General features: G+C 46.6%; 1 protein-coding gene across 2 annotated transcripts in view; it reads right to left on the bottom strand.

The window, feature by feature from the left end:
* MSANTD2 (Myb/SANT DNA binding domain containing 2) overlaps positions 1–15,699 on the bottom strand; it is a 33,738-nt gene extending 18,039 nt beyond the window's left edge. For both annotated transcript variants that reach the window (XM_084611660.1, XM_084611661.1), the window contains exon 1: positions 15,147–15,699. In XM_084611660.1, the coding sequence (XP_084467786.1) occupies positions 15,147–15,662 (516 nt within the window). In that variant the 5' untranslated portion in view covers positions 15,663–15,699. The remainder of the gene's footprint in view (positions 1–15,146) is intronic.
* Positions 15,700–21,144: the final 5,445 nt, after the last annotated feature.

Here is a 21,144-nt window from a genome sequence, read left to right as displayed (position 1 = left end):
TGCATTATTATAAGATACAGTATGAAATCTAACTCTTCTGCATCTGCTTCCAATTTTCCAAGTCAAGGAGGATTGGTTTAGAAAGTCTTTATTCATATCCCTTAATGTTTTTAATTCAAAGTGTGGTTCTACTTTGAAAAGTGACTAAAAATTGCTTTGTAGGATTCCATATTTACTGTATTTCAAGGACTTCCTATCAGATGTACTCAATTTACAAAACATTTTTCTTGTAACTGCCATCACTTCAAACTGAACCTTGAATAAGAAAATCAAGCTGCGTTCTCTCTCACAAAAGCAACCATTAGGGCTTGAAAGATGCACTCCTGGGCCCTACTATGTCACCTTCTACAGAGCCACCAAGTTTCTAGCACCTTTGGTTGCAAAAAAAGCCTTCCAAGCCAAGAATGTACACTGATGTCTCTTCCTGATTCTCAAGACAGCTCCAGTGTGGCTCTTAGCTTGCTCTAGCCACAGCAGTGGGAAACGAACAACTCTGATCAGTTCCAGGGCTGATATTCAGAAATCTGGAGGGAAGGAGTGCAGCTATCAAAAACCCATGCTAGTTCCATGCCGCTGCTTGGGAAAGCTACAAACAGCACCAACAGCAGGCGCACCATTATTCAATGGTGAAGAGTCAAAAAATGGAAACTGTGACAGTGCAGAGTAGCAGAGATCTCATCCCACCCAAGATGCAACAGCCAGGAGACCCGACTGGAAGAGAAACTCCTTTTCTTCCATAAATGGAAAGAGGTGCTTTAAAGTGTCAGAGCTATAACCCCCGTCTCTCCCAAGCAAGGTTGTAGGACAATATTCTAGTTGAAATACGAGCAAAGGTAGCAGAGGCATTGGCCTCTCAATGGGGTACTGATCGCAGGGCTACTGTCCCCCTTCCACTTGTGTCTTTCGTATCTACTGCTGGTTACTAGGCAGAGTCCTCCATTTCGTAAATTTTTCAAGTGTTGATCATCACTTTCTACCTGTCTAACAACTCTGTGTTCAGTGGGGCTGGATGAGTAATTGTGGGTAGAACTAGATCCTGCATTTGATGCTTAAATCTGTTGATGATCCACAGGAGAACTGCATCCTTTTTTTTTTTTTTTTTTTTTTTTTTTTTTTGAGGGGCAGGGCAGGGCAAGAAGGCACTGCAAGGCTAAAGAAGTAAACACTAAATAGGTCAGTGTTTAGACCAAGCAGGTAATACCCAGGTGCAAGGAGAATACGTGAGTAGGAAGTACCAGTTTTAAACAGTCACTTTGCAGAGCAGAAGTACATTTTCAGATAGATACTTTGTCTCACTCTAGACTAATGTTCCACCTCATTTATTACAGTTTCATAGGGGAAAATGTAAACTACTATATCATTTGTAACCTGAAGAAGAGCTCTGTGTAAGATCAAAAGCTTGTCCTTTTCATCAACAGAAGTTGGTCCAATAAAGGATGTTACCTCACCCACCTTGTCTCTCTAAGATCCTACAACTGACACAGCTACTCCACCGCTGCATATCATTCTTAGAAATCAGTGTACTCAAATTTTAAAACAGTTTTCCTAACAATTTTATGTTCTTACAAGCCTTACAATATTTCCTTATCCAACTGAGAAACAATGTTACAGCTGTCTCAATTTTAAGGCCCAAGAGATTCTAACTGCTTTATTAATAGACAACCTAAATAAACACAGTGTTGTCTCCAGCAAAGTTAACTGAGAAGCGTCCATATTCTCTGATTAGGTCCTTTGGGAGCCCTCAACATCTGCAAACATTGGCTTAAATGCTTAAAACTCAATTTTATGTTTCAAAAGAGTTCTCCCTTGCACGGATGTTACCAAATTATCCATTTAAGACTTGAGCAGAGGCAATCTTATTAGCAGCCATTTATTTCATTCAGCCCCCACTCTAATGTTATTTTGCTAAGACCATGGCAGAAGTTCACCAAGCACCTACTCAGCAGAGACCAATGCAAAAGATGAAGGAGGCAGTGCCCTGGTTAGAACACATCTCCAGATACTTTGGTAGGATGGAAAGCATATGCTGAGATTACTGCCAAAAGGACCCAGGAGCTTGCTAGGATGATTCCATCTTTCATATCCACCTCTGGTTAGTAGAGGTCTGATAAATTCAAAGCTTTCTACAACCCCACTAGCTTCTGAAAGAAAAGGTTCCCTCCTCCTGCCAACAACCCATAGCTAAAAACGGTTGGTGGGACCTCTATTTTCTTTCCCTGGAGAGAGGGGACTACCACTATTTTCTACTCCACACAGGCATTTTCCATTCTCTTCATCATGGATATCTCTGTGCCTCTACAGCACACGGTTTTAACAGCATTGAACTAAAACTGGCATATTCTGGTCTGGTTCACTGCTGCCCCACATGATTCTGCATGACCACCTTGACGCTAACAAGAGTTATTCATTTCACTCTGCAGGTGTTTGCAAGCTCAAGAATGCAGCACAACATCCTGCAGATTTTCTGCATAATTATTACAACTAGGAGTGGGGGAGGGGGTGTTTTTGAAAATGAAGCCTTAACTCTCCCTACATCTATAAGGATTCCTGTGTTATCACTGGAGAGTGGCTTTTTCAAGCGTTGTAGTCCCTCCCAGAATGCAACTGGACTCCTGCTCAAGGGCATTAACAATGCATCTCCATATAGTGTCCTGTCAGCACCTTTATATCATCGTAAGTCTTTTCAGAAGGGAAAAAAGTCTATTTTTAATATAACTATTCAATGTCTGGTGCTAACCATCAGATGCCTTCTCAGATTTTATTACTAAACAAATACTGGGACTGGGGGCCCTATGCTCAGAAAATAAAGACCATCTCTGCTCAACATTTATAACTTAAAAGCCATACATAGAAAATGTGACACAAGGAAATCCAGAGACGCTTGCACTTCATGCTCAGCCACACTGGAAACAGGTCACCCCTCGCCGCTGCTGCGGCATACAGGTACCTCCAGTAGTTTACCCGCCAACGCTGGAACCAAGCTCCCCTCAGCAGCTACAGTTTCCAACCAGTCAATATGGGCACTGATGTCCTTATCCCCACCAGTCAGTTTCCCACTGCAGCTATGTTTTCTGAAGCTGTATACCTGACTCACCTGATCTCGTTATGAATCACCAGCGTAGCTAAGCAAAAGTAACAAGTTCCCTGGAAAAGACTGAAAGGCAATGGGCTGAGGAGCTGCCATACACGCTGAAAGTGTTAACAGAGAAAAGCTCACACAAGTCGGTGATCCTCAGCTTCTCGTTTATTTCTCCAACAGCAAGCAACTGTCTCCAATTAAAGGGAAAAAGTTCAAAGGGAAGGTCTTTTGTAGTGCTTGCTAAAAGTCTATGTATGACCAGGTAATGGTCTTACAAATCTTTGCTGTGAAATACTCCAGATCTTGATCAAAAATAGATTTATGACCCTTTGTTTTCAGTTTATTGATTTTTACTGAAAATTTCCCAGATTTTGCCAGAGCTATTATTCAGTTTTTACTGATTTTCACCCATATTTTGGAAGTGCCAGAACTCTCTGAACACAGCTTCCCACTTTGGAAGGAGAGATGGTAGCTCATTAACTGGTCTCTCTCCTTCTGGAGCCAGGAGCCAGTCCAGACTTTGGGGGAGCCAATTCACAAGTATCAGAATGACTTGAGCACTGGTGTATGTATTGTTTTCAATCCAATGCTCAGCACATACATGTTACCACTGTTGGAGATGGTTATCCGTGCTATCAGCATTCAGAGCAAATGAAATGTTAGTGAACTACTTTTCGTGCTAAAATGGGTTCAAAATGAAAAGCTATCCAGTTACATTTCAGAACGTGGAAGTTTAAAACAAACAAACAAACAAACAACAACTTCAAACAAAAGATACAGGAGAAGAATATTTATCCAGAAAATGCCCTTTAATTTTGTAATAAGACACTAAAATTACCAGGAAGTTTTAAACAAACAAAAACACCCAACTGAAAACAAAGGGCCGTAGATATGTGCTAGTCCAAGCAGAAATTACAGGCTTGATGCAAGAATTTCTGGGTGAAATTCTCTGGCTTCCGTTAAGCAGGTGGTCAGTCTAGATGATCATAATGGTCCCTTTAGGCCTGAAAAAAATCTACATACTGGATGAAAAACATGGATGATCTGAATTTTTGTTCTGCTCAGGTGGGTTGTGCAAGCAGGTTTTTATTTTATTTTTTTTTTAATATAAGACAGTTTGGTTGAAAGAATGGAATTGTTTTCTGAGACCAGTAAACTCTACTTCTGGTATAAAGTTCGGAATGGTGGGTAGAGCCCATCCAATGAATGGTACATTAAACATCTTTATATTACTAAACTTCCCATCTCAGAAGTCCTCTTGCCATGGTAGCAGATACAAGCAAAGCAACACAGAGGGGACTGAAAGGGTTTGGAGTTTAACATCTCTGTACTAGAAATGCTTTCAGTAACTAGTGCCCTGAAGAACTTTTTAATGAGAGGATGATTCAAGAGACTGGAATTAGTGTCAGAGTCCAACATGCTTACTCAAAATTGTCACTAGAGCCTATTGGGAGCAAATACCAAAATCCAGTTGAAAACCATCCTGGCAGAACAAGAAGTTGTAACACTGATTCTTCAAATTATTCATCTAGATCTACAATCTTGATAGAAGTGTGCGCTCAGCTCAGAAGCTTCAAGCAAGCAGTTTCTATTGGGGACACTTGCCTCCTCCCCATTGCTCTGGAGTTATAAGGCACAAAAGGGACAGATGCCAAAACCACCATCAGTTCCATCTATTAATTCAGGAATCCTTGCTGACCCTTTGAGAGCTAGCCATATGACTTTCTCTCAGCAAATAAATAAGTAGTAGTCAACCTTCTGCAGGCAAGCAGGGCTTAGTTAAGAGTGTCCAGAACTTGCCATAAGACCACCAAGTCCAAGTTATAATGCTGAGTAAAGGACCAGAGTTCCAAAGGACCAGAGCAGCCTTGCATAGTTCAGCAAGAAAGAATTTGAAAAAAGCAAGTAACAGAGGCTGCCTTACACCTATCTGAATGTGATCCAACCCCCAGAGGTGGCTGAACATGTGCCAAGTTGGAACCGTCAATTATACACAGACTGTGAAAATAAATCACCCTGTGGGTTGAGCAGGACTGACCCTATCTCTTATCCCTATGAGCCAGAGTGACCAAGGATGTTTGGATTGTTTTGGTCTCATTTAAATAGCTAAGAGTCTTCTGTCCACACTAGGGACCCTGATGTGAAAAAACACTTCCCTCGATGCTACTAAGGCTTGGAGAACAAAACCAGCAGGTTGATGTCCAGCACCAGAGATCACTTGAGACAGGAATCTGGGGTGAGGAAACGGGACCACTCTATCCAATGTAACAGTGTAAGGGATGTCCACTATCTACTACAATAGCGGAGAGGATGCTGTCTTTACAGAGATAGAAGAGATAAGGGGAAAATGACCTCATGAGCTCCATTTGCCTCTGTCCTGAGATCTGAACTTTATGCAGTCCATGGGAACACAGCTCAAACCCATCAAAAATGGTCATTTGTATGGTAAGTTAAGACTAACAACCCGCACACAAGAAGATAGAAAGCTGAGATAGCTCTGACTTATTTTGGACCACCTCAGATCCACCACTTCTTGATTTGCTCTTAGGACTTATTTGGTCACCAGATAGCCCTCAGACATGCTGAACTTTTCTTCCATCCTCAGTTCATTTAACTAAAGCAGTAGTTTGTTAGTGATTCTCATCTGCAATGGCTGAGGCACATGCTTTAGACCCCAAGGAGATCCAACTGGCTTGATTTTTTCCATCAGTGGCAGCAGCAGTAGCCAGAGCTGCTGCGGAGTAAAACCATTCCTATCCTCTGAGGGACTTGATATTAGTAGTGGAGACATTGTCAGCTAAGGAGCAATGAGAAGTCCACAGTAATGCCTGAAGAAAATTAGAATGATAGGAAGTTTTGAAGTGTCTACTTACTAACCTATCATGTCTGAGATGACAGCTCCGGAGAAGCCAAATTGGAAGCAGCAGAATAGCAGCTAGACCTCATCACCTTTGAGGATGGAGATCTAGACCTCTGTCTAGTCCATTTCCACAAAAGTTGAGGACCCATGGCTCCATAAGGATGAGGCAGTTTGGAAGATCTCCACAAGTACAGAAGGCTTTAGAAAAAAAAAAGGGCAAAGATGGGGCAGATGCATATTCAGGGAAGAGACCCTTGCTTGTTATCCAGCCCAGTGGAGCAAGCAGAACAAGTCCCAACTTAGTCAAGGCACCAAAGAAGTCTGGCATGGACTGTCAGTGCCACCCCTCATGGCAACACAACCATCAGTGTTCCTAGGTGCTAAGGCTCTGGTGGCAAAGCCTGAAGTGGAGTAACAGGGGAAGGATTCCTGCTACAGTCGAAGACAGACAACAGAAAGTCTTACTGGTACTAATGGAGGCATTAATGAGTACAAAAAATGCTTCAAACTTGGTATGAGGAACCCATCTAGGCACCAATATCATGGCAATAAGCACTAAACAGATCTAGATCTGAGCATGTGACTGTAAAAGGAAGGGAAAAAACTAGACTCCATATCAATGAATTACTTGAACTTCAACACAGCTACCATTAAAAGCATTCCTTCCTTGTGTCAAGCTGTATCTCAAGATACAGCTCCTTGAGCAAAAACAAAGCCATGGTGCATTAGCTCATGCATTTGGGGCGAGCTGGAGGGGATGATTACTTTCTTCACCAGATCTTTGCTACTGCACTCTCACCTGCTGACCAAGACATTGTGCAGACTACTTAATAACAGTCCTTAAAAAGCACTAATGGTGATCTTTAATGAATAAGGGCATCCCAGAGTGGATTTGCTTGCCTTCAAGGAAAACACCCTCCATACTGTTCAAGGGCCATCAAGGATTACTTTTCAGATGCATTCCTCATCCTAGACTGTATTAGGGCCTCCTTTATACCTTCCTATCAAATTCCTTCGGTCTGGTCATGCAGGCAGATTTCAAGGGCAGCTCCCAGTACAGAAGTGACAAAAAGCACTGCTGATAGGTCAAGCCTCTTGGCTAGCAGCAGAATATATGGCAGTAAAGGCCAGCATCATCTAAGAATTGAGACGTGGTGGATCAAATAGAACCATGAGAGCAGAAGCCACTTTGGCAAAAAGCTGAAATCCTCTGCAGATGTTGCTTCCATCCATTCCTCTAAGTGCTTCTCTCTAACATGAGATCAGCTGTTTCTGACCTGGGTTGAATCACAGCTGGTTCATCATGCAGATCACAGTCCCTGAAGCACTGGAGAGCAAAGAGACTGCTGAGAGCAGGAATGATGGGGAGGGGACATTGTTCAATATTAATGCCTAGGTGACACTACATCCTGTTGTGACTCACTTGTAGCTTCACAGGAAGCCAAAGAGAGCAGATGTAATGGAACCCATGCATTTCACGGCTCTTGGAAGTAAGCAGACCAGCATTAACCTCTGAAAGAAGGCCTTACTCCAGCATGAGGCTCTTTCATCCACCCTTAGAAGAACCTAGAATTTAGTCAACACCATCAAGAGCTGCTGACATACCGGGATAAGCATTGACACTTTGACCTGAGGCATCACTAGAGAGCTATTAGCCTCCATTGAGAACATACACATCTGAAACCAGATTGTCTGAGATCATGGAAATGTGTGGAATTCAGTTAATGAAAGAAATTACACCAATACCACCTTCTCAATCTTGCCCAAAACCAAAAAGTTAGACAGGAAAAGGTAACAGGCAAGACCACAGTCTTAGCCATCCTTGCTCAAGAAACTAATGTAGATGTACATTTAGCCATATAAACAGAAACCCACAATTCCAGTGTACCACAGTTAACTTTGCTCTGAATTTGTGGGTTTCATTAGTTTCAGGTGCATCCAGTAAATTCTGAAACACTTAACAGAATGTAGAAGATGACAGAACAGAAACATTCAATCTTCCAGCAGCAACTATTGCATCTTGGCCATTCAGATTTTTACCTACCAACAAAGTAATCCGGAACATCATTGTCAAAGACAGGAGGCCCAAATAATAGTCTGCCTTAATTAGTTAAGGACACATAATTAAAAAAGTGAACTAAGTGCCAATAGACCAACACTTACGGAATTATTCATGTGATTTTTGTCACCTGGGACAGACTATACTATCCACTTGGAAGTGACTAGTGCAGATTACCCTGTATATTTCAATATTCTTGTAGTCAATTTCCAGAAGAAAGATTCCTCCATTGTATATTTGCGTAAACAGACAGGGCTCAGTCACCTTGGAGAAGTTTATACTTTGAAAACCTTAATATTAAGAGTTCTGAAAAACAGGATCTAGTCATAGTTTGAGGACATACAACAATTATCAGCAATAGCCCACTGCAATCTCCAGGAGCTGCTCCTCCACCATAGTTCAAAAAGATGTCCACAAGGAAGTTCCAAAACTCATCCCAATCATTGCTGTATTTGTCTATTGTAATTTCCCCCCACCTTACAGGTGCCACCAGGAAGAACTATTCTCATCTATTCAGAGATACAGGAGGTTCAGAAATTGGTGATTATTCAGAGGAGAGCTACAAGAACAATCAAGTCCTGGAAAACATCTCTCACACTGAGAGACTTAAGGCATTTAAATCTATTCAGCTTATTGAAGAAAAGGTTAAGAGGTAACTTGAACATGGTCTATAAGTATCAGCCCAGGGAGGATACCATACAGGGCTCTCATCTATCAGACAAAAGGGGTAAGAGCCAGTGACTGGAAGTTGAAGCTAGAAAAACAGAAAACAAGTTTCAAATTTTTAAAAGTGAGTAACTCGCCACTGGAACAGCTCAATAGAAGATGGGATGCCCAAGAGATGTGTTCTAGAGTTAGTGTTGGTCACTTTAAGTTAATATTCAAATACAGATTGTTGTTTCCCCCTTACTTGTATCTCTCAGTCATCTAGCAGAAGACTTTCCAACGCCAGACTGGGCGTTTTTTTCTTCTGTGATTTAAACCACATCTGGAGATTAAATGGATCAATCATAGGAAAACTGTTTAAAAGATACTCTTACAATTAAAAAATAAAATGTCTGCTGAGAATATCTGAAGACCAGCAGAAATCCACCAAACAGTTTGGAGCGCGGGGTATGATTGCTAGACACAAGTATTCAGCTAAGATCATGGGAATCATGTGGACAGATCAGTGGAGGTAGTTACTCTGTAATCTAATCATCACTTGAGTTGTGTCATAAGTTCTCTTCCTTCAGATCAGCATTATACAGCTAGAGATCAACACTAGGTTGGCCACGCAGGGCTCAGTCACAACAGTGGATAGATATAGCGTCAGTATTTTGTAATGGATTCATACCCTAGCTGAAGCCAAACAGTGTGAAGTAACATCTTATTGGACCAAATTCTGTGGGTGAGAGAGAGAAGTTTTTGAGCTTTCTTCTGACCTGAAGAAGAGCTCTGTGTAGCTCAAAAGCTTGTCTTTCTCACCCACAGAAGTTGGTCCAATAAAAGACGTTACCTCACCTACCATGTCTCTCGAATACAGAGGTGGGCCACATCTGGCCCACAGGACCATCCTGCCCAGCCCTTGAGCTCTCATACGGGGAGGCTATCCTCCTGCCCCTCTCCTGCTATCCCTTCTTCCCTGAAGCCTCAGCTTGCTGTGCGCCAGCATGGAGGGGGCTGCACTGCAGGGGCAGGGGAGAGCAGGAAGGGAGGCTCACCTGCAGCCACAGGGGAGCAGGCAGGCAGTGGGAGTGCAGCAAACACAGGCGGAGGACTCAGGAGGAGCATCGGGCGGCCGCATAGCCAGCCGGAGAGAAGTGGCGCTTTGAAGGGGAAGCCACCGCTTCTCTCCGGCTGCGCAGCTGCCCCTGCTCCTCCCGAGTCCTCCGCCCATGTTCGCAGGGCCCCATTCTGAAAGGGGCTTTGGGGGGAGTGGTTTGGATACGGAGTGGGGTCACAGGAGGCCTGTCAGTGGGCAGGGGTGTGGATAGGGGACGGGTGAGTCAGGGAGCAGGGGGGATTGGATAGGGGACGGGGGTCCCAGGAGGGGGTGGTCAGCGGACAAGAAGTAGAGGGGGATTGGATGGGTCGGGATTTCTGAGACGGGCAGTCAGGGAGCAGGAAGTGGAAGGGGGTGGATAGGGTTAGGGGAGGCACAGCCTTCCCTACCCAGCCCTCCAAACAGCTTTGGAACCCCAATGTGGCCCTGAGGCCAGAGAGTTTGCCCACCCCTGCTCTAATATCCGGGACCAACATGGCAATACTGAATACAACAATGGCAGATAAATAGTCCATTTATTAAAAAACTGAGACAAATTCAAACAAATTACCAGCATCAATACAATGTTAAGTTGCAACTCTGAAGGGTACTGTCCACCTGGAAAGGCACATTAATCTGAAAGATGGTGATAGTTGTCGCTACAGTAGGTACAGATAAACTGACACAACTTAACATGAAAATTCTGTCTGTGAGTCAAACATATAAACACAATGCTGTCAAATGCACAAGATAAACAATTTTTCCTTTGCTGAAGAGTGTAAATGTTACTGGAGGAGAAATTGTTTAAAAGGATTTTAAGATGTATAAGATTACTGCAAAGTATTTTTTAAACTGATATAGGTATACTATTTAACAGTACTCTTTTTCCCTTCTAAAAAAGTCTAAAAGCAGAACCTTTGAACATTTCTGCTGTTTTGGCCAGAGGAGATTGACTGATCTAAGATTTCACACACTGTGCCCACTGTCACAGTGCATCTATATGTATTGTTTTTAGTGATGCATTTAAATGTTGGGACTGGGATGAGACCACATAACCCAAGTATTGTAACTCAGTTATAACTAATCCTGAGGAACACCACTTTCACGAACACATCAGCTTTTGATCTTCACATTATTGTACATACATCAGTCTGACAATGCAAAGCACTATATAAAAGCTCAGTTTTTAGGTAGTTAACCTGAATCGCAAAGCGCAGAGATTAAGAACTAAGCTCTTGTTCACTCTCTAAAGCAGAGAGAGTTTTAGGTGAAGGGAAGATACATAGTCTTAAAAAATAAATTTGTACTTCATGCAGGATGTGGGATGTTTTGTGATAGCTATATTCTGGAGAAAGTTTTTTTTTTTAATTCTGAATCAAAATCAAACAGTAGAGACTCTCTCTTCACATTACTGCACCAGGGTAGCTAGGCCAACGCCATGTAAACCACTTTGCCTGGTTTCTCTACTGAATAATTTTTGTTCACATACAAGTGAAGAGTAACTGTAGTACAGGGCAACAACCACATGTATTTTAGCAAATAGTTCTTCTGTTAACATGAACTATGAGACCACAGGCAATTTGAACAATCAGTAGAAAGTATCAATGACCAAGAAATGATAAAATTAAGGATATCATTTAAAATTTATAGAACAGGGAAAATACGTGCTCAAAAAAAATCTTTTGGGATATCATTGATCTGGAAACTAAGATCTGAATTTTCTGTGCTTCGTGGTTACCAAGCAGATTGGTCCAGAGAACTTCCTAGACTGCAGGCCAGATGTGCATATGTGGAGAAAAGTATATGCAGATGTTAAAAGACAGGCGATTTGAACTGTAATCATGCTTTGCATTTTACCCTAATTCAAACATGATGCATGTATCTGATACAACTGAAAAAGGGAAAACACTATTCTTCAGAAGAGTGGGCTAAATGAGTTCGTGGGTGGAGGTGAATCAAGATTCTAGATTCCATGGAATTTAAGTGTTTGAGGAAAACCAAAATAAAGTTTTTGTTTAAAAACAAAAAGAAAAGTACTTGTGGCACCTTAGAGACTAACCAATTTATTTGAGCATAAGCTTTCGTGAGCTACAGCTCACTTCATCGGATGCATGTAGCTCACGAAAGCTTATGCTCAAATAAATTGGTTAGTCTCTAAGGTGCCACAAGTACTCCTTTTCTTTTTGCGAATACAGACTAACACAGCTGCTACTCTGAAACCTGTTTAAAAACACTAAACATAAATCTTGACTTAAGTGGCATCCCAAATACTTTATGTTTATACACTATAGTTGCAACATCATTAATTTTAGTTTTTGTTCAATGCATGTCAAGGGATACCAGTCAAAATAGATTATAAAAATCAAAGTGGAGGTTCGGCTATAACTTCATTTAATTAAGTAATTTAGGCCGACATTTCCAAAGGAGCCAGGCATCCACATCTCACTGAAATTCCATGGGAGTTGGTATTTTAAAGCCAGAAAGTACAATTGTGATAATCGGGGATCCTAGAAATCGGACTGCCCGGGGAGGGGCGGGGGGGAGGAGACGACACAAAACATAGAATGTTTGTTTTTACGGAGAATCTTTAGTTTTTACATTTTGTGGGAAAAAAATCCATACAGTAGAACCCTGTTTATCTGAGCCTCCATTATTCAGCTCTCTGTATTAACTGAACTGGGGCCGAGAGCCCGAGTCCTGTCACCTGGGTCTTAGCTCTCTGGGTTATCCGAATTTTTGATTGTCTGAGCTGGGCCTGATTCCAATTAGATCAGATAAATGGGGTTCCACCGTATCAATAAAACATTATGTTCAACTAATATAGCGTGGCTAGGAAAACTAAAGTTCAGACTGTTTTTTCCATCAGAGAATTTTTTTTTTTTAATATTATATCATGGAAAACTAGAATCCCTGTGATCATCTAGCCTGGTGTTGTGCATAAACAGTCCAGAGAATTTCACTCAGTAATTTCTGCATCAAGACCAACACTTGGCTCCTTTGAAAAAAAAAAAAATGCCAGCCCTGGCTGATGCTGGATAATTAGTGAGAAAATTCTGGTTTTGAGCACCCCAGCACTATCCTGAATGGTCCTCTGAACAGGTTTTCCATATGAGACTCTCATCCTCCCAGATGACTCTACTAAAGAGCATCGTAACAGCAGGGTTCCAGGATATGCAGAAGATTAGGTATCGGCATGATCTCACTGTCACGCATTAAGCGCAGTTATGGAATGTGTTCAAGATGTAATAAGAATGCACCAAAAAAAGTCATCGTCGTGGAGTAAGGGGCAGCAGCTGAGTCACATTACTGGACAGCAGCAACACTTAGCTGCTGTTCTTCACCTGTCCATTTTGGCAGCAAGCCTTAGGCTTAGCCTCTCACAGAAAGTGTATCAATGGGAACCACTCTCACAAAAAAAGTAAATCAAATGGTTTTAACAGATACTAAGGGTGTATCTTCACTGCCAACGTGAAAGTGCTGCCGCGGCAGCTCTTTAACATGACTGTGTAGTCGCGACACCAGCGGTGGCAGAGAGGTTTCCCACCACTGTAAAAAAACAAAGAACTACCCACCCCCATGAGGGGAGTAGCTCCCAGCGCTTGTGCACCGTCTACACTGCCACTTTACAGCGCTGAAACTTGCATCGCTCAGGGAAGTGTTTTTTCCACACCCCTGAGTGAGAAAGTTTCAGCGCTGTAAAGTGGCAGTGCAGACAGGGCCTAAGTGACACTTTCTAATGCTTAGAATAGCCCACGCAGTTCATTATAAATGTATCAGATTGATCCAGAAGGGTCTATAGACAAGTATCTGACAAAAATGCTAAGTGATGCTGCTGGAGATATCGCTACATGACAAGTCCAAGCCTGATAACAGAAAACCTTTAGTTTTTCTCAACTGCTTATCACTGTGATACGTAAGCATGAAATAATGTAGCTAATTCATTGACTTTGCCAACCTTGATCATTTCAGGCTAACAAAGTTCTGTTCAAAACTTTCAGTCTAATTGGAAGGGGCAGGGGAGACTCTTCCTAGAAATAAGCTTAGAACAGTGTACGTGAATGGACTTAATCATTAAAACGTTCACTCTGGTATACAGATACTTTTTTTGGCAATCTTTTGACCTGTTCAAACCAACAGGCTCACCCAAACCAAGTGCCCCAAATGCCACTAAATGTGACAGCCTTTCACCACAGAACCTACTACGTAATGCTCTTGGGAAACATTACATTTACTCCAGAGTGTGTAACTAGTACAGCTGAATTAATCCAACAGTCTTCCGCAGTCACTGCATAAGATTCCCTCCACATCCTGTAGCAACCAAGGCCTGGTCTACTCTGAAAAATTACATCGACAGAGCTATGTCTTGTAGGGATCTGAAAAATCCACACCTCACAGATGTATTTAAGACAATCTAATGCCTGTGTAGACAGTGCTAGGCCGACTGAAGAATTCTTGTTTCGACCTAGCTACTGCCTCTCAAGTAGGTGGACTACCTACAGCAATGGGAGAATCCCTCCCATTGCTATAGGAAGTGTTTATACTTAACGCTGTAGCGTTTTAAGTGTAGACACAGCGGAAGACTGTCATGAAAGAAAGCTGGACAAACAATGCAGCCCTAGTGAGGAGTAGTTTTAATTAATTTTTCACCAGGTCTAGTACCTATAGTAAAACTAGAAATGCACATGTTGCAGGGAAGTCCAGTTGATTTACACAGCAAATCCTTGGAAGATGCCCAAGAATAAGGGACTTAAAGAAGTTTTACAGTGCATCAAATGACCAAGTAGAAGCATAACACCAGCACCTGCTTCAAGAAACACAGCTATTTTCACCATATTTATGACCTGACTAAAACTCTTGCAAGAAAAGTAGCCTGCAAGAGATTTCCCGCCCCATGAGAATAGGATGGTTATCTGAAGTTCAGGATGCTCCGAAGCAAGACACCCAGCCTGCCTCTGGAGCCTCGCTCATCACGACATGTGCATGCCCATTCCCCCGTCTGCCCCAGAGTCCCAGACAAGGGGAGAAAAGCCCTGAGGAGGGAACACTGCCTCCCCGCCAAGCAGAAAATCCGCCCGTCCGTCCCTCCGTCCCTCGCTCAGGCGACCACAAACCAGACACGACTCCGCCGTCTGCGTAGCGGCCGGCTCGCAGCCCGGCACCAGGGCCCCCCGGTGCCCCACCGCGGGGCCCGCCGGAAGCAGCCGCCCGCGGGACGGCCCCGCCGGACGAGCCCCGTGGCGGAGCTGCCGGCGCCGGCCCCGGGAGCTGTCCACGGGGTCAGGCCGGGACGCGCCCCGCCAGCCCCGGCGGAGGGCGCGGGCCCCCTGCCCCGGCCGGCGGGGCGAGGCCGCGCTGCCCAGCCCCTCCCGGCCGCGGGGCGCCCCCCTGCCCGCCCGGCGGGTACCTTGATGCGCTCGCGGCACTGGGACGGGGTCCGCTCGTAGCCCAGCTCGGCCAGGGCGCGGGAGACGCGCTCGTACATGGCGGGCCCGGGGGCCTTGCTGCCGAAGACGGTGCCGGCGCCCTCCAGCTGCTGGTACCGCGCCTCCACCAGCCGCTCGTTGCCCCACACCGCGATCAGCGCGTTGGTCTCGGCCGGCGTCCACGACATGCCCCGGCAAGCGGCCGCGGCCGCCGCCGCCGCCGCGCCGCCGCCGCCGGGAGAGAAGGAGACGGAGGGCGACGCGCCGCCGCCGCGGCCCCCCGCCCCGGCGCCCCCCGCCCCGGCCCCCGCGGCGCTGGCAGAGCCCGGCCCGCCCGGCCCCAGCGGGGAGGCGCCGCTGGGCGTGGAGGGGTCGGAGAGGCTGGGGTTGCCGTCGCTGAGCGCCCCCGGCGAGCCCGGCGACAGGACCTCCATCTTGGGGATCTTCAGCGGCGACTCGGCGGCCGGGAGCTGCGAGGAGCCACAGGGCGCCGCCATATTGGAGCTGCGGAGCCGAGCGGGCGGAGATGACGCGCGCCCGGGGGCGGGGCTTCCGGCAGAGGGGAGGAAGGCGGGAGAAGGGAGGGGGAGAGCGCGCGCGGGAAGCACGTGCCGTGGGCTGGGGAGCGGGTGCGCGCGCTCGCGGGGCGCTCGACGGCGGGGCGGGGCGGGGCGGGGCAGGGCAGGGCGGGGCGGGGCTCCAGGGCCGCGGGGGGGAGGGGAGGGGGTGTCTTTGGGCTTGGCTGCGCCCGCTCCCTGCGCCCGTCTAACAGCGAACCTGAGACCAGCGTCGCGCCTCCAGGCGGGGCACCCCAAAACCCTCAGAGAAGGGGCGGGGCACCCCAAAACCGCCCCTGCCCCGCCCCTTCTCTGAGGCCCCGCCCCTTCTCTGAGGCCCCGCCCCTGGCCACTCCATTCCCCTCCCAGGGGGTGGGAGTTGGGGGGCAGGAAGGGGCTGGGGGTGGCTTGGGGCTGGGGCAGGGGGGTGCGGTGCGGGAGTGGGTGGGGAGCCTGGGCTCCGGGAGAGAGTTTGGGTGCGGCAGGAGGCTCAGGGCAGGGGGTTCAGGGTGCAGGCACTGGATGTCTTGGCTCCCTGCGCTGCCCCTGTCTGCGGGCACCGCCCTGCAGCTCCCAATGGGCGCGGTTCCTGGGCAATGGGAGCTGCAGAGCCAGCACGTGGGGAGCGAGCCCCCTTACTGTCCTGGGAGCCAGGGGGACATGCCAGCCACTTTCAGGAGCCACGCAGAGCCTGGTAGGGAGCCTGCCTGCCCCGCTGCGGGCGGCAAACCAGACTTTCAATGACTTTCAGCAGTGCTGACCAGAGCCGCCAGGGTCCCTTTTCGACCAGGCGATCTGGTCGAAAACCAGATGAGTGGCAACCTACACCCTGACCTCAGGATTGGGGGCCTTCTGCAGCTGCTAGCTAATGTCCTGCAATTCAAGAGATAATAGTCTGTGCTGCACTGCTGACAGTTCGGGGTTGAAGCCCTACTGATAGTGTGGGGAAGTTGTTGCAGTTGCACATCATAGAATTTGTTTTTAACCTTTTTTTCGGGGGCGGGGGGAGGTAAACATTCCATTGAAACACTAACAAAATTATTTAAGTTGCAAGGTGAAGCACTCAAAAGTTAGGTAATACCAGAGTTTAGGTTGCCTGAGCAATGCCAGACCTGCTCCCTGGTGCCTATGCATTGTGATACAATCACTAATGACATGATCAGATCCCCAGTCGCATTCAGGGTGGACACATAAGGGGTAGAACTAACATTGCACTGGCAACTATAAATCTGGCATTTCCTAACTTTCAAGGGCTTGATTTGCAACCTAAGACCATTCCTTTAGTGTAGCTTTTTGGGTGTAATATTTTACATACATGGAGTGAAGGGCTCTGCAGATGGGTATATTGTTGCAAAAGTCAGGTGGTTTTTTCTGTCTTGCCACACTCATCCGTTAGCATCTGTCTTTGTAAATCCCACTAATTCTTTAAAAACAAGAACAGCAATTTTTCATCTGTCTTTTATTTCTCCTTGAAGTTTGCCTTTGGCCTCAGGTAGCCCAGGAGGGATGGTGGAGGAGGGAAGGAAAATGCCACACAGCACTTTAAAAGTTTACAACTTTAAAATTTATTTTATTTTAATGCCAGCCTTCTGTTTTTTGGGCAATCCTCTGTGGTGGAGGCCCCCCACCGCGTTCTTGGGCGTCTGGGTGTGGAGGCTATGGAACTTGGGGAGGAGGGCGGTTGGTTACACAGGGGCTACAGTGGCAGTCTATGCTCCACTTGCCTTTGCTGCAGCTCAACCATACACTGGAGCACACTGGTTTGATCCTCCAGCAGCCTCAGCATTGAATCCTGCCTCCTCTCATCACGCTGCCGCCACATTTGAGCTTCAGCCCTGTCTTCAGCCCGCCACCTCCCGGTCATTTTATGCTTTCCTGCACTCTGACATTGTCTGCCTCCACGCATTCGTCTGTGCTCTGTCAGTGTGGGAGGACGGCATGAGCTCAGAGAACATTTCATCACGAGTGCGTTTTTTTTTCTTTCTAATCTTCACTAGCCTCTGGGAAGGAGAAGATCCTGTGATCATTGAAACACATGCAGCTGGTGGAGAAAATAAAGGGACAGTGGTATTTAAAAAGACACATTTTATAAAACAGTGGCTACACTCTTTCAGGGTAAACCTTGCTGTTAACATTACATACATAGCACATGTGCTTTCGTTACAAGGTCGCATTTTGCTTCCCCCCCACCGCGTGGCTACCCCCTCAACCCTCCCCCCTCCCTGTGGCTAACAGCGGGGAACATTTCTGTTTAGCCACAGGCAAACAGCCCAGCAGGAACAGGCTCCTCTGAGTGTCCCCTGAAGAAAAGCACCCTATTTCAACTAGGTGACCATGAATGATATCTCACTCTCCTGAGGATAACACAGAGAGATAAAGAACGGATGTTGTTTGAATGCCAGCAAACATACACTGCAATGCTTTGTTCTACAGTGATTCCCGAGTACGTGTTACTGGCCTGGAGTGGTAAAGTATCCTACCATGGAGGACGCAATAAGGCTGCCCTCCCCAGAAACCTTTTGCAAAGGCTTTGGGAGTACATCCAGGAGAGCCGCGAATGCCAGGGCAAATTAATCCTTTCATATGCTTGCTTTTAAACCATGTATAGTATTTTAAAAGGTACACTCACCGGAGGTCCCTTCTCCGCCTGCCGGGTCCAGGAGGCAGCCTTGGGTGGGTTCGGGGGGTACTGGCTCCAGGTCCAGGGTGAGAAATAGTTCCTGGCTGTCAGGAAAACCGGTTTCTCCGCTTGCTTGCTGTGAGCTATCTACAACCTCATCATCATCATCTTCTTCGTCCCCAAACCTGCTTCCGTGTTGCCTCCATCTCCATTGAAGGAGTCAAACAACACGGCTGGGGTAGTGGTGGCTGAACCCCCTAAAATGGCATACAGCTCATCATAGAAGCGGCATGTTTGGGGCTCTGACCCGGAGCGGCCGTTCGCCTCTCTGGTTTTCTGGTAGGCTTGCCTCAGCTCCTTAAGTTTCACGCGGCACTGCTTCGGGTCCCTGTTATGGCCTCTGTCCTTCATGCCCTGGGAGATTTTGACAAAGGTTTTGGCATTTCGAAAACTGGAATGGAGTTCTGATAGCACGGATTCCTCTCCCCAAACAGCTATCAGATCCCGTACCTCCCGTTCGGTCCATGCTGGAGCTCTTTTGCGATTCTGGGACTCCATCATGGTCACCTGTGCTGATGAGCTCTGCATGGTCACCTGCAGCTTGCCATGCTGGCCAAACAGGAAATGAGATTCAAAAGTTCGCGGTTCTTTTTCTGTCTACCTGGCCAGTGCATCTGAGTTGAGAGTGCTGTCCAGAGCGGTCAGAATGGAGCACTCTGGGATAGCTCCCGGAGGCCAATACCATCAAATTGTGTCCACAGTACCCCAAATTCGACCCGGCAAGGCCGATTTAAGCGCTAATCCACTTGTCAGGGGTGGAGTAAGGAAATCGATTTTAAGAGCCCTTTAAGTCAAAATAAAGGGCTTCATCATGTGGACGGGTGCAGGTTTACATCGATTTAACGCTGCTAAATTCGACCTAAAGTCCTAGTGTAGACCAGGGCTTATAGTCCATTATGACCAGATAGGCTATTTTCCTAGAGCAAACAAATCAATTCAGATTCTGACCCAGGGAAGAAATTCTAGGTTGTCTATGCTGTGCCACAGACTCAGACCGTTGGGCATGCCTGAATCTCAGGTGGGTTCCACTCTTGCTCGCCATTTTTATCAATATCACTGTTCATCTGTGGCCAAAATCCAATTTATCCCGATCTTCCTTTGGATTGGCTCATTCCAAGGTGCCCTTCCTGTGTTCTCACCACCACTTCCCTTCTTAGCACTGAGGGAACACAGTTATTGTTCCTTTCCCAAATAGGCCTGTAGCAGTAGCTTTAAGGGCAGTCCCTTGGGGACCAACATGGTGCTACTCACACGGGACTCCAATGCCTGGTCACCATGACGTGCCAGGAGCAGGGCTGTGGAGCTGTAGCCCTCTGGCTAAGACACACGGCAGTTCCAGTCTTTCCAGGGTAGCCAAGTCCAAAGCCAAGTTACAACAAGGGTCTCCAAAGAGAAATGCCTGGTGAGTCTTCAGAGGGTGTCATGGGGTCCTAGGTCCGGTCTATAGCCCAGCTCTGACAAGTCTCTTGGGAGTGACCCCTTTCATGCGCCAGATCCCAAGGACCCACACAGTCCCACCGAGGCAGGCCTGTGGCCTCCACAACTCCAAGATGGGGCCTTCAGCCCCAGCCATCCCTGTCTCTCCTTGTGATGAATGCAGCACAGCCAGATGCTTGTTTTGGGCCCCTCCAGGGTGCAGTGCTTTCACTGAGTATTTACAGGCAGCCTTTTCCAAACAAAGGGACCATTTCTTAGTCACCTGGCTACAGACTCTGAACATCCTGAGGTTAGCACAGAGAGGCAGAGTTATGCCAGAGATCATCCTGGTCAAGCCAGTGTCATGAGGGGCCAGCCAAGCTGTGAGGGAGTCTGTCTCTGGCTCTCTCTCCATCCTCTCCATCTCCCCAGGGCCGCAGGCTCCTGAGACCCTCTGGACGAGCAGTCCTCATTCCAGTCCCTTGACACCTTGTTTTTCCGCTTGGTTCCCAAGCCCTGCTTGCAGTCTTTATGTACTGATTGTTCAGTCATTGGGGTGTCCCTTGGTCTTGCTGGACCTTCTGTTGGTTTGGGTTGGTTTCAGCCAGTTACATAATAACTCTCTTCTTTCTGCCCAGACAGCGAGGTCTCACACACACATACACACCCCTCTGTCTCTTGTGCTGGTCCAGGAGCAGTGTTAACACTTTTGCACCCACTGGGTAACAATGCAATGTGCAGAGGGAAACTGAGGCAAGCCAAGGATTTATAAAAATATCGCAGAAAATTCCTACTTCATCAGAGTAGGACACCACGCTTCCCTTCAGTGCCTGTCTTTGGACAAACAGTCACCCAGTCAGTCTCCCTGGGCCCAGTTTCTTGGGCCCGAGGGACGAGTGTCTAGCTGGCGAGTGGACTTAGGTTCCTGGCTGTAATCAGGCAGAGATATGTTCTGTTCTCCTTCCTGTCTGACCTACATGTATGGCAGATGTAGCAGGGCAGGGTTAATAGGGCCCACAGACCTTCGTTACCCCCTTCTGGCCAGTACGCCCCATCACAACCCCTTAAATCACTGAAAGCTCACTGTTGTAGTGAGATTGGGCAGATGGGAAGTGTACATCACTTAGAGCTTGTTTATTGCTTTAGCATTTCATTCGTAGCTATTTATCATCGCCTATTCCTCGCAATGCCTTTATCATGCTTACCTTTATTGTCACTGCTTGTTCAAGATCCTCGGGTTGGGTTTCATCAAGTGGAGCACATGACATTTTTTATACTGCACCTGCAATTCCTAGCTAACATGCTATTGCAGCTGAAAGGTCATCT

Source organism: Lepidochelys olivacea (genome assembly GCF_965140295.1).
Source record: "Lepidochelys olivacea isolate rLepOli2 genome assembly, chromosome: 22".
Taxonomy (NCBI): domain Eukaryota; kingdom Metazoa; phylum Chordata; order Testudines; family Cheloniidae; genus Lepidochelys; species Lepidochelys olivacea.
This window is presented reverse-complemented; position numbering and strand designations above follow the sequence as displayed.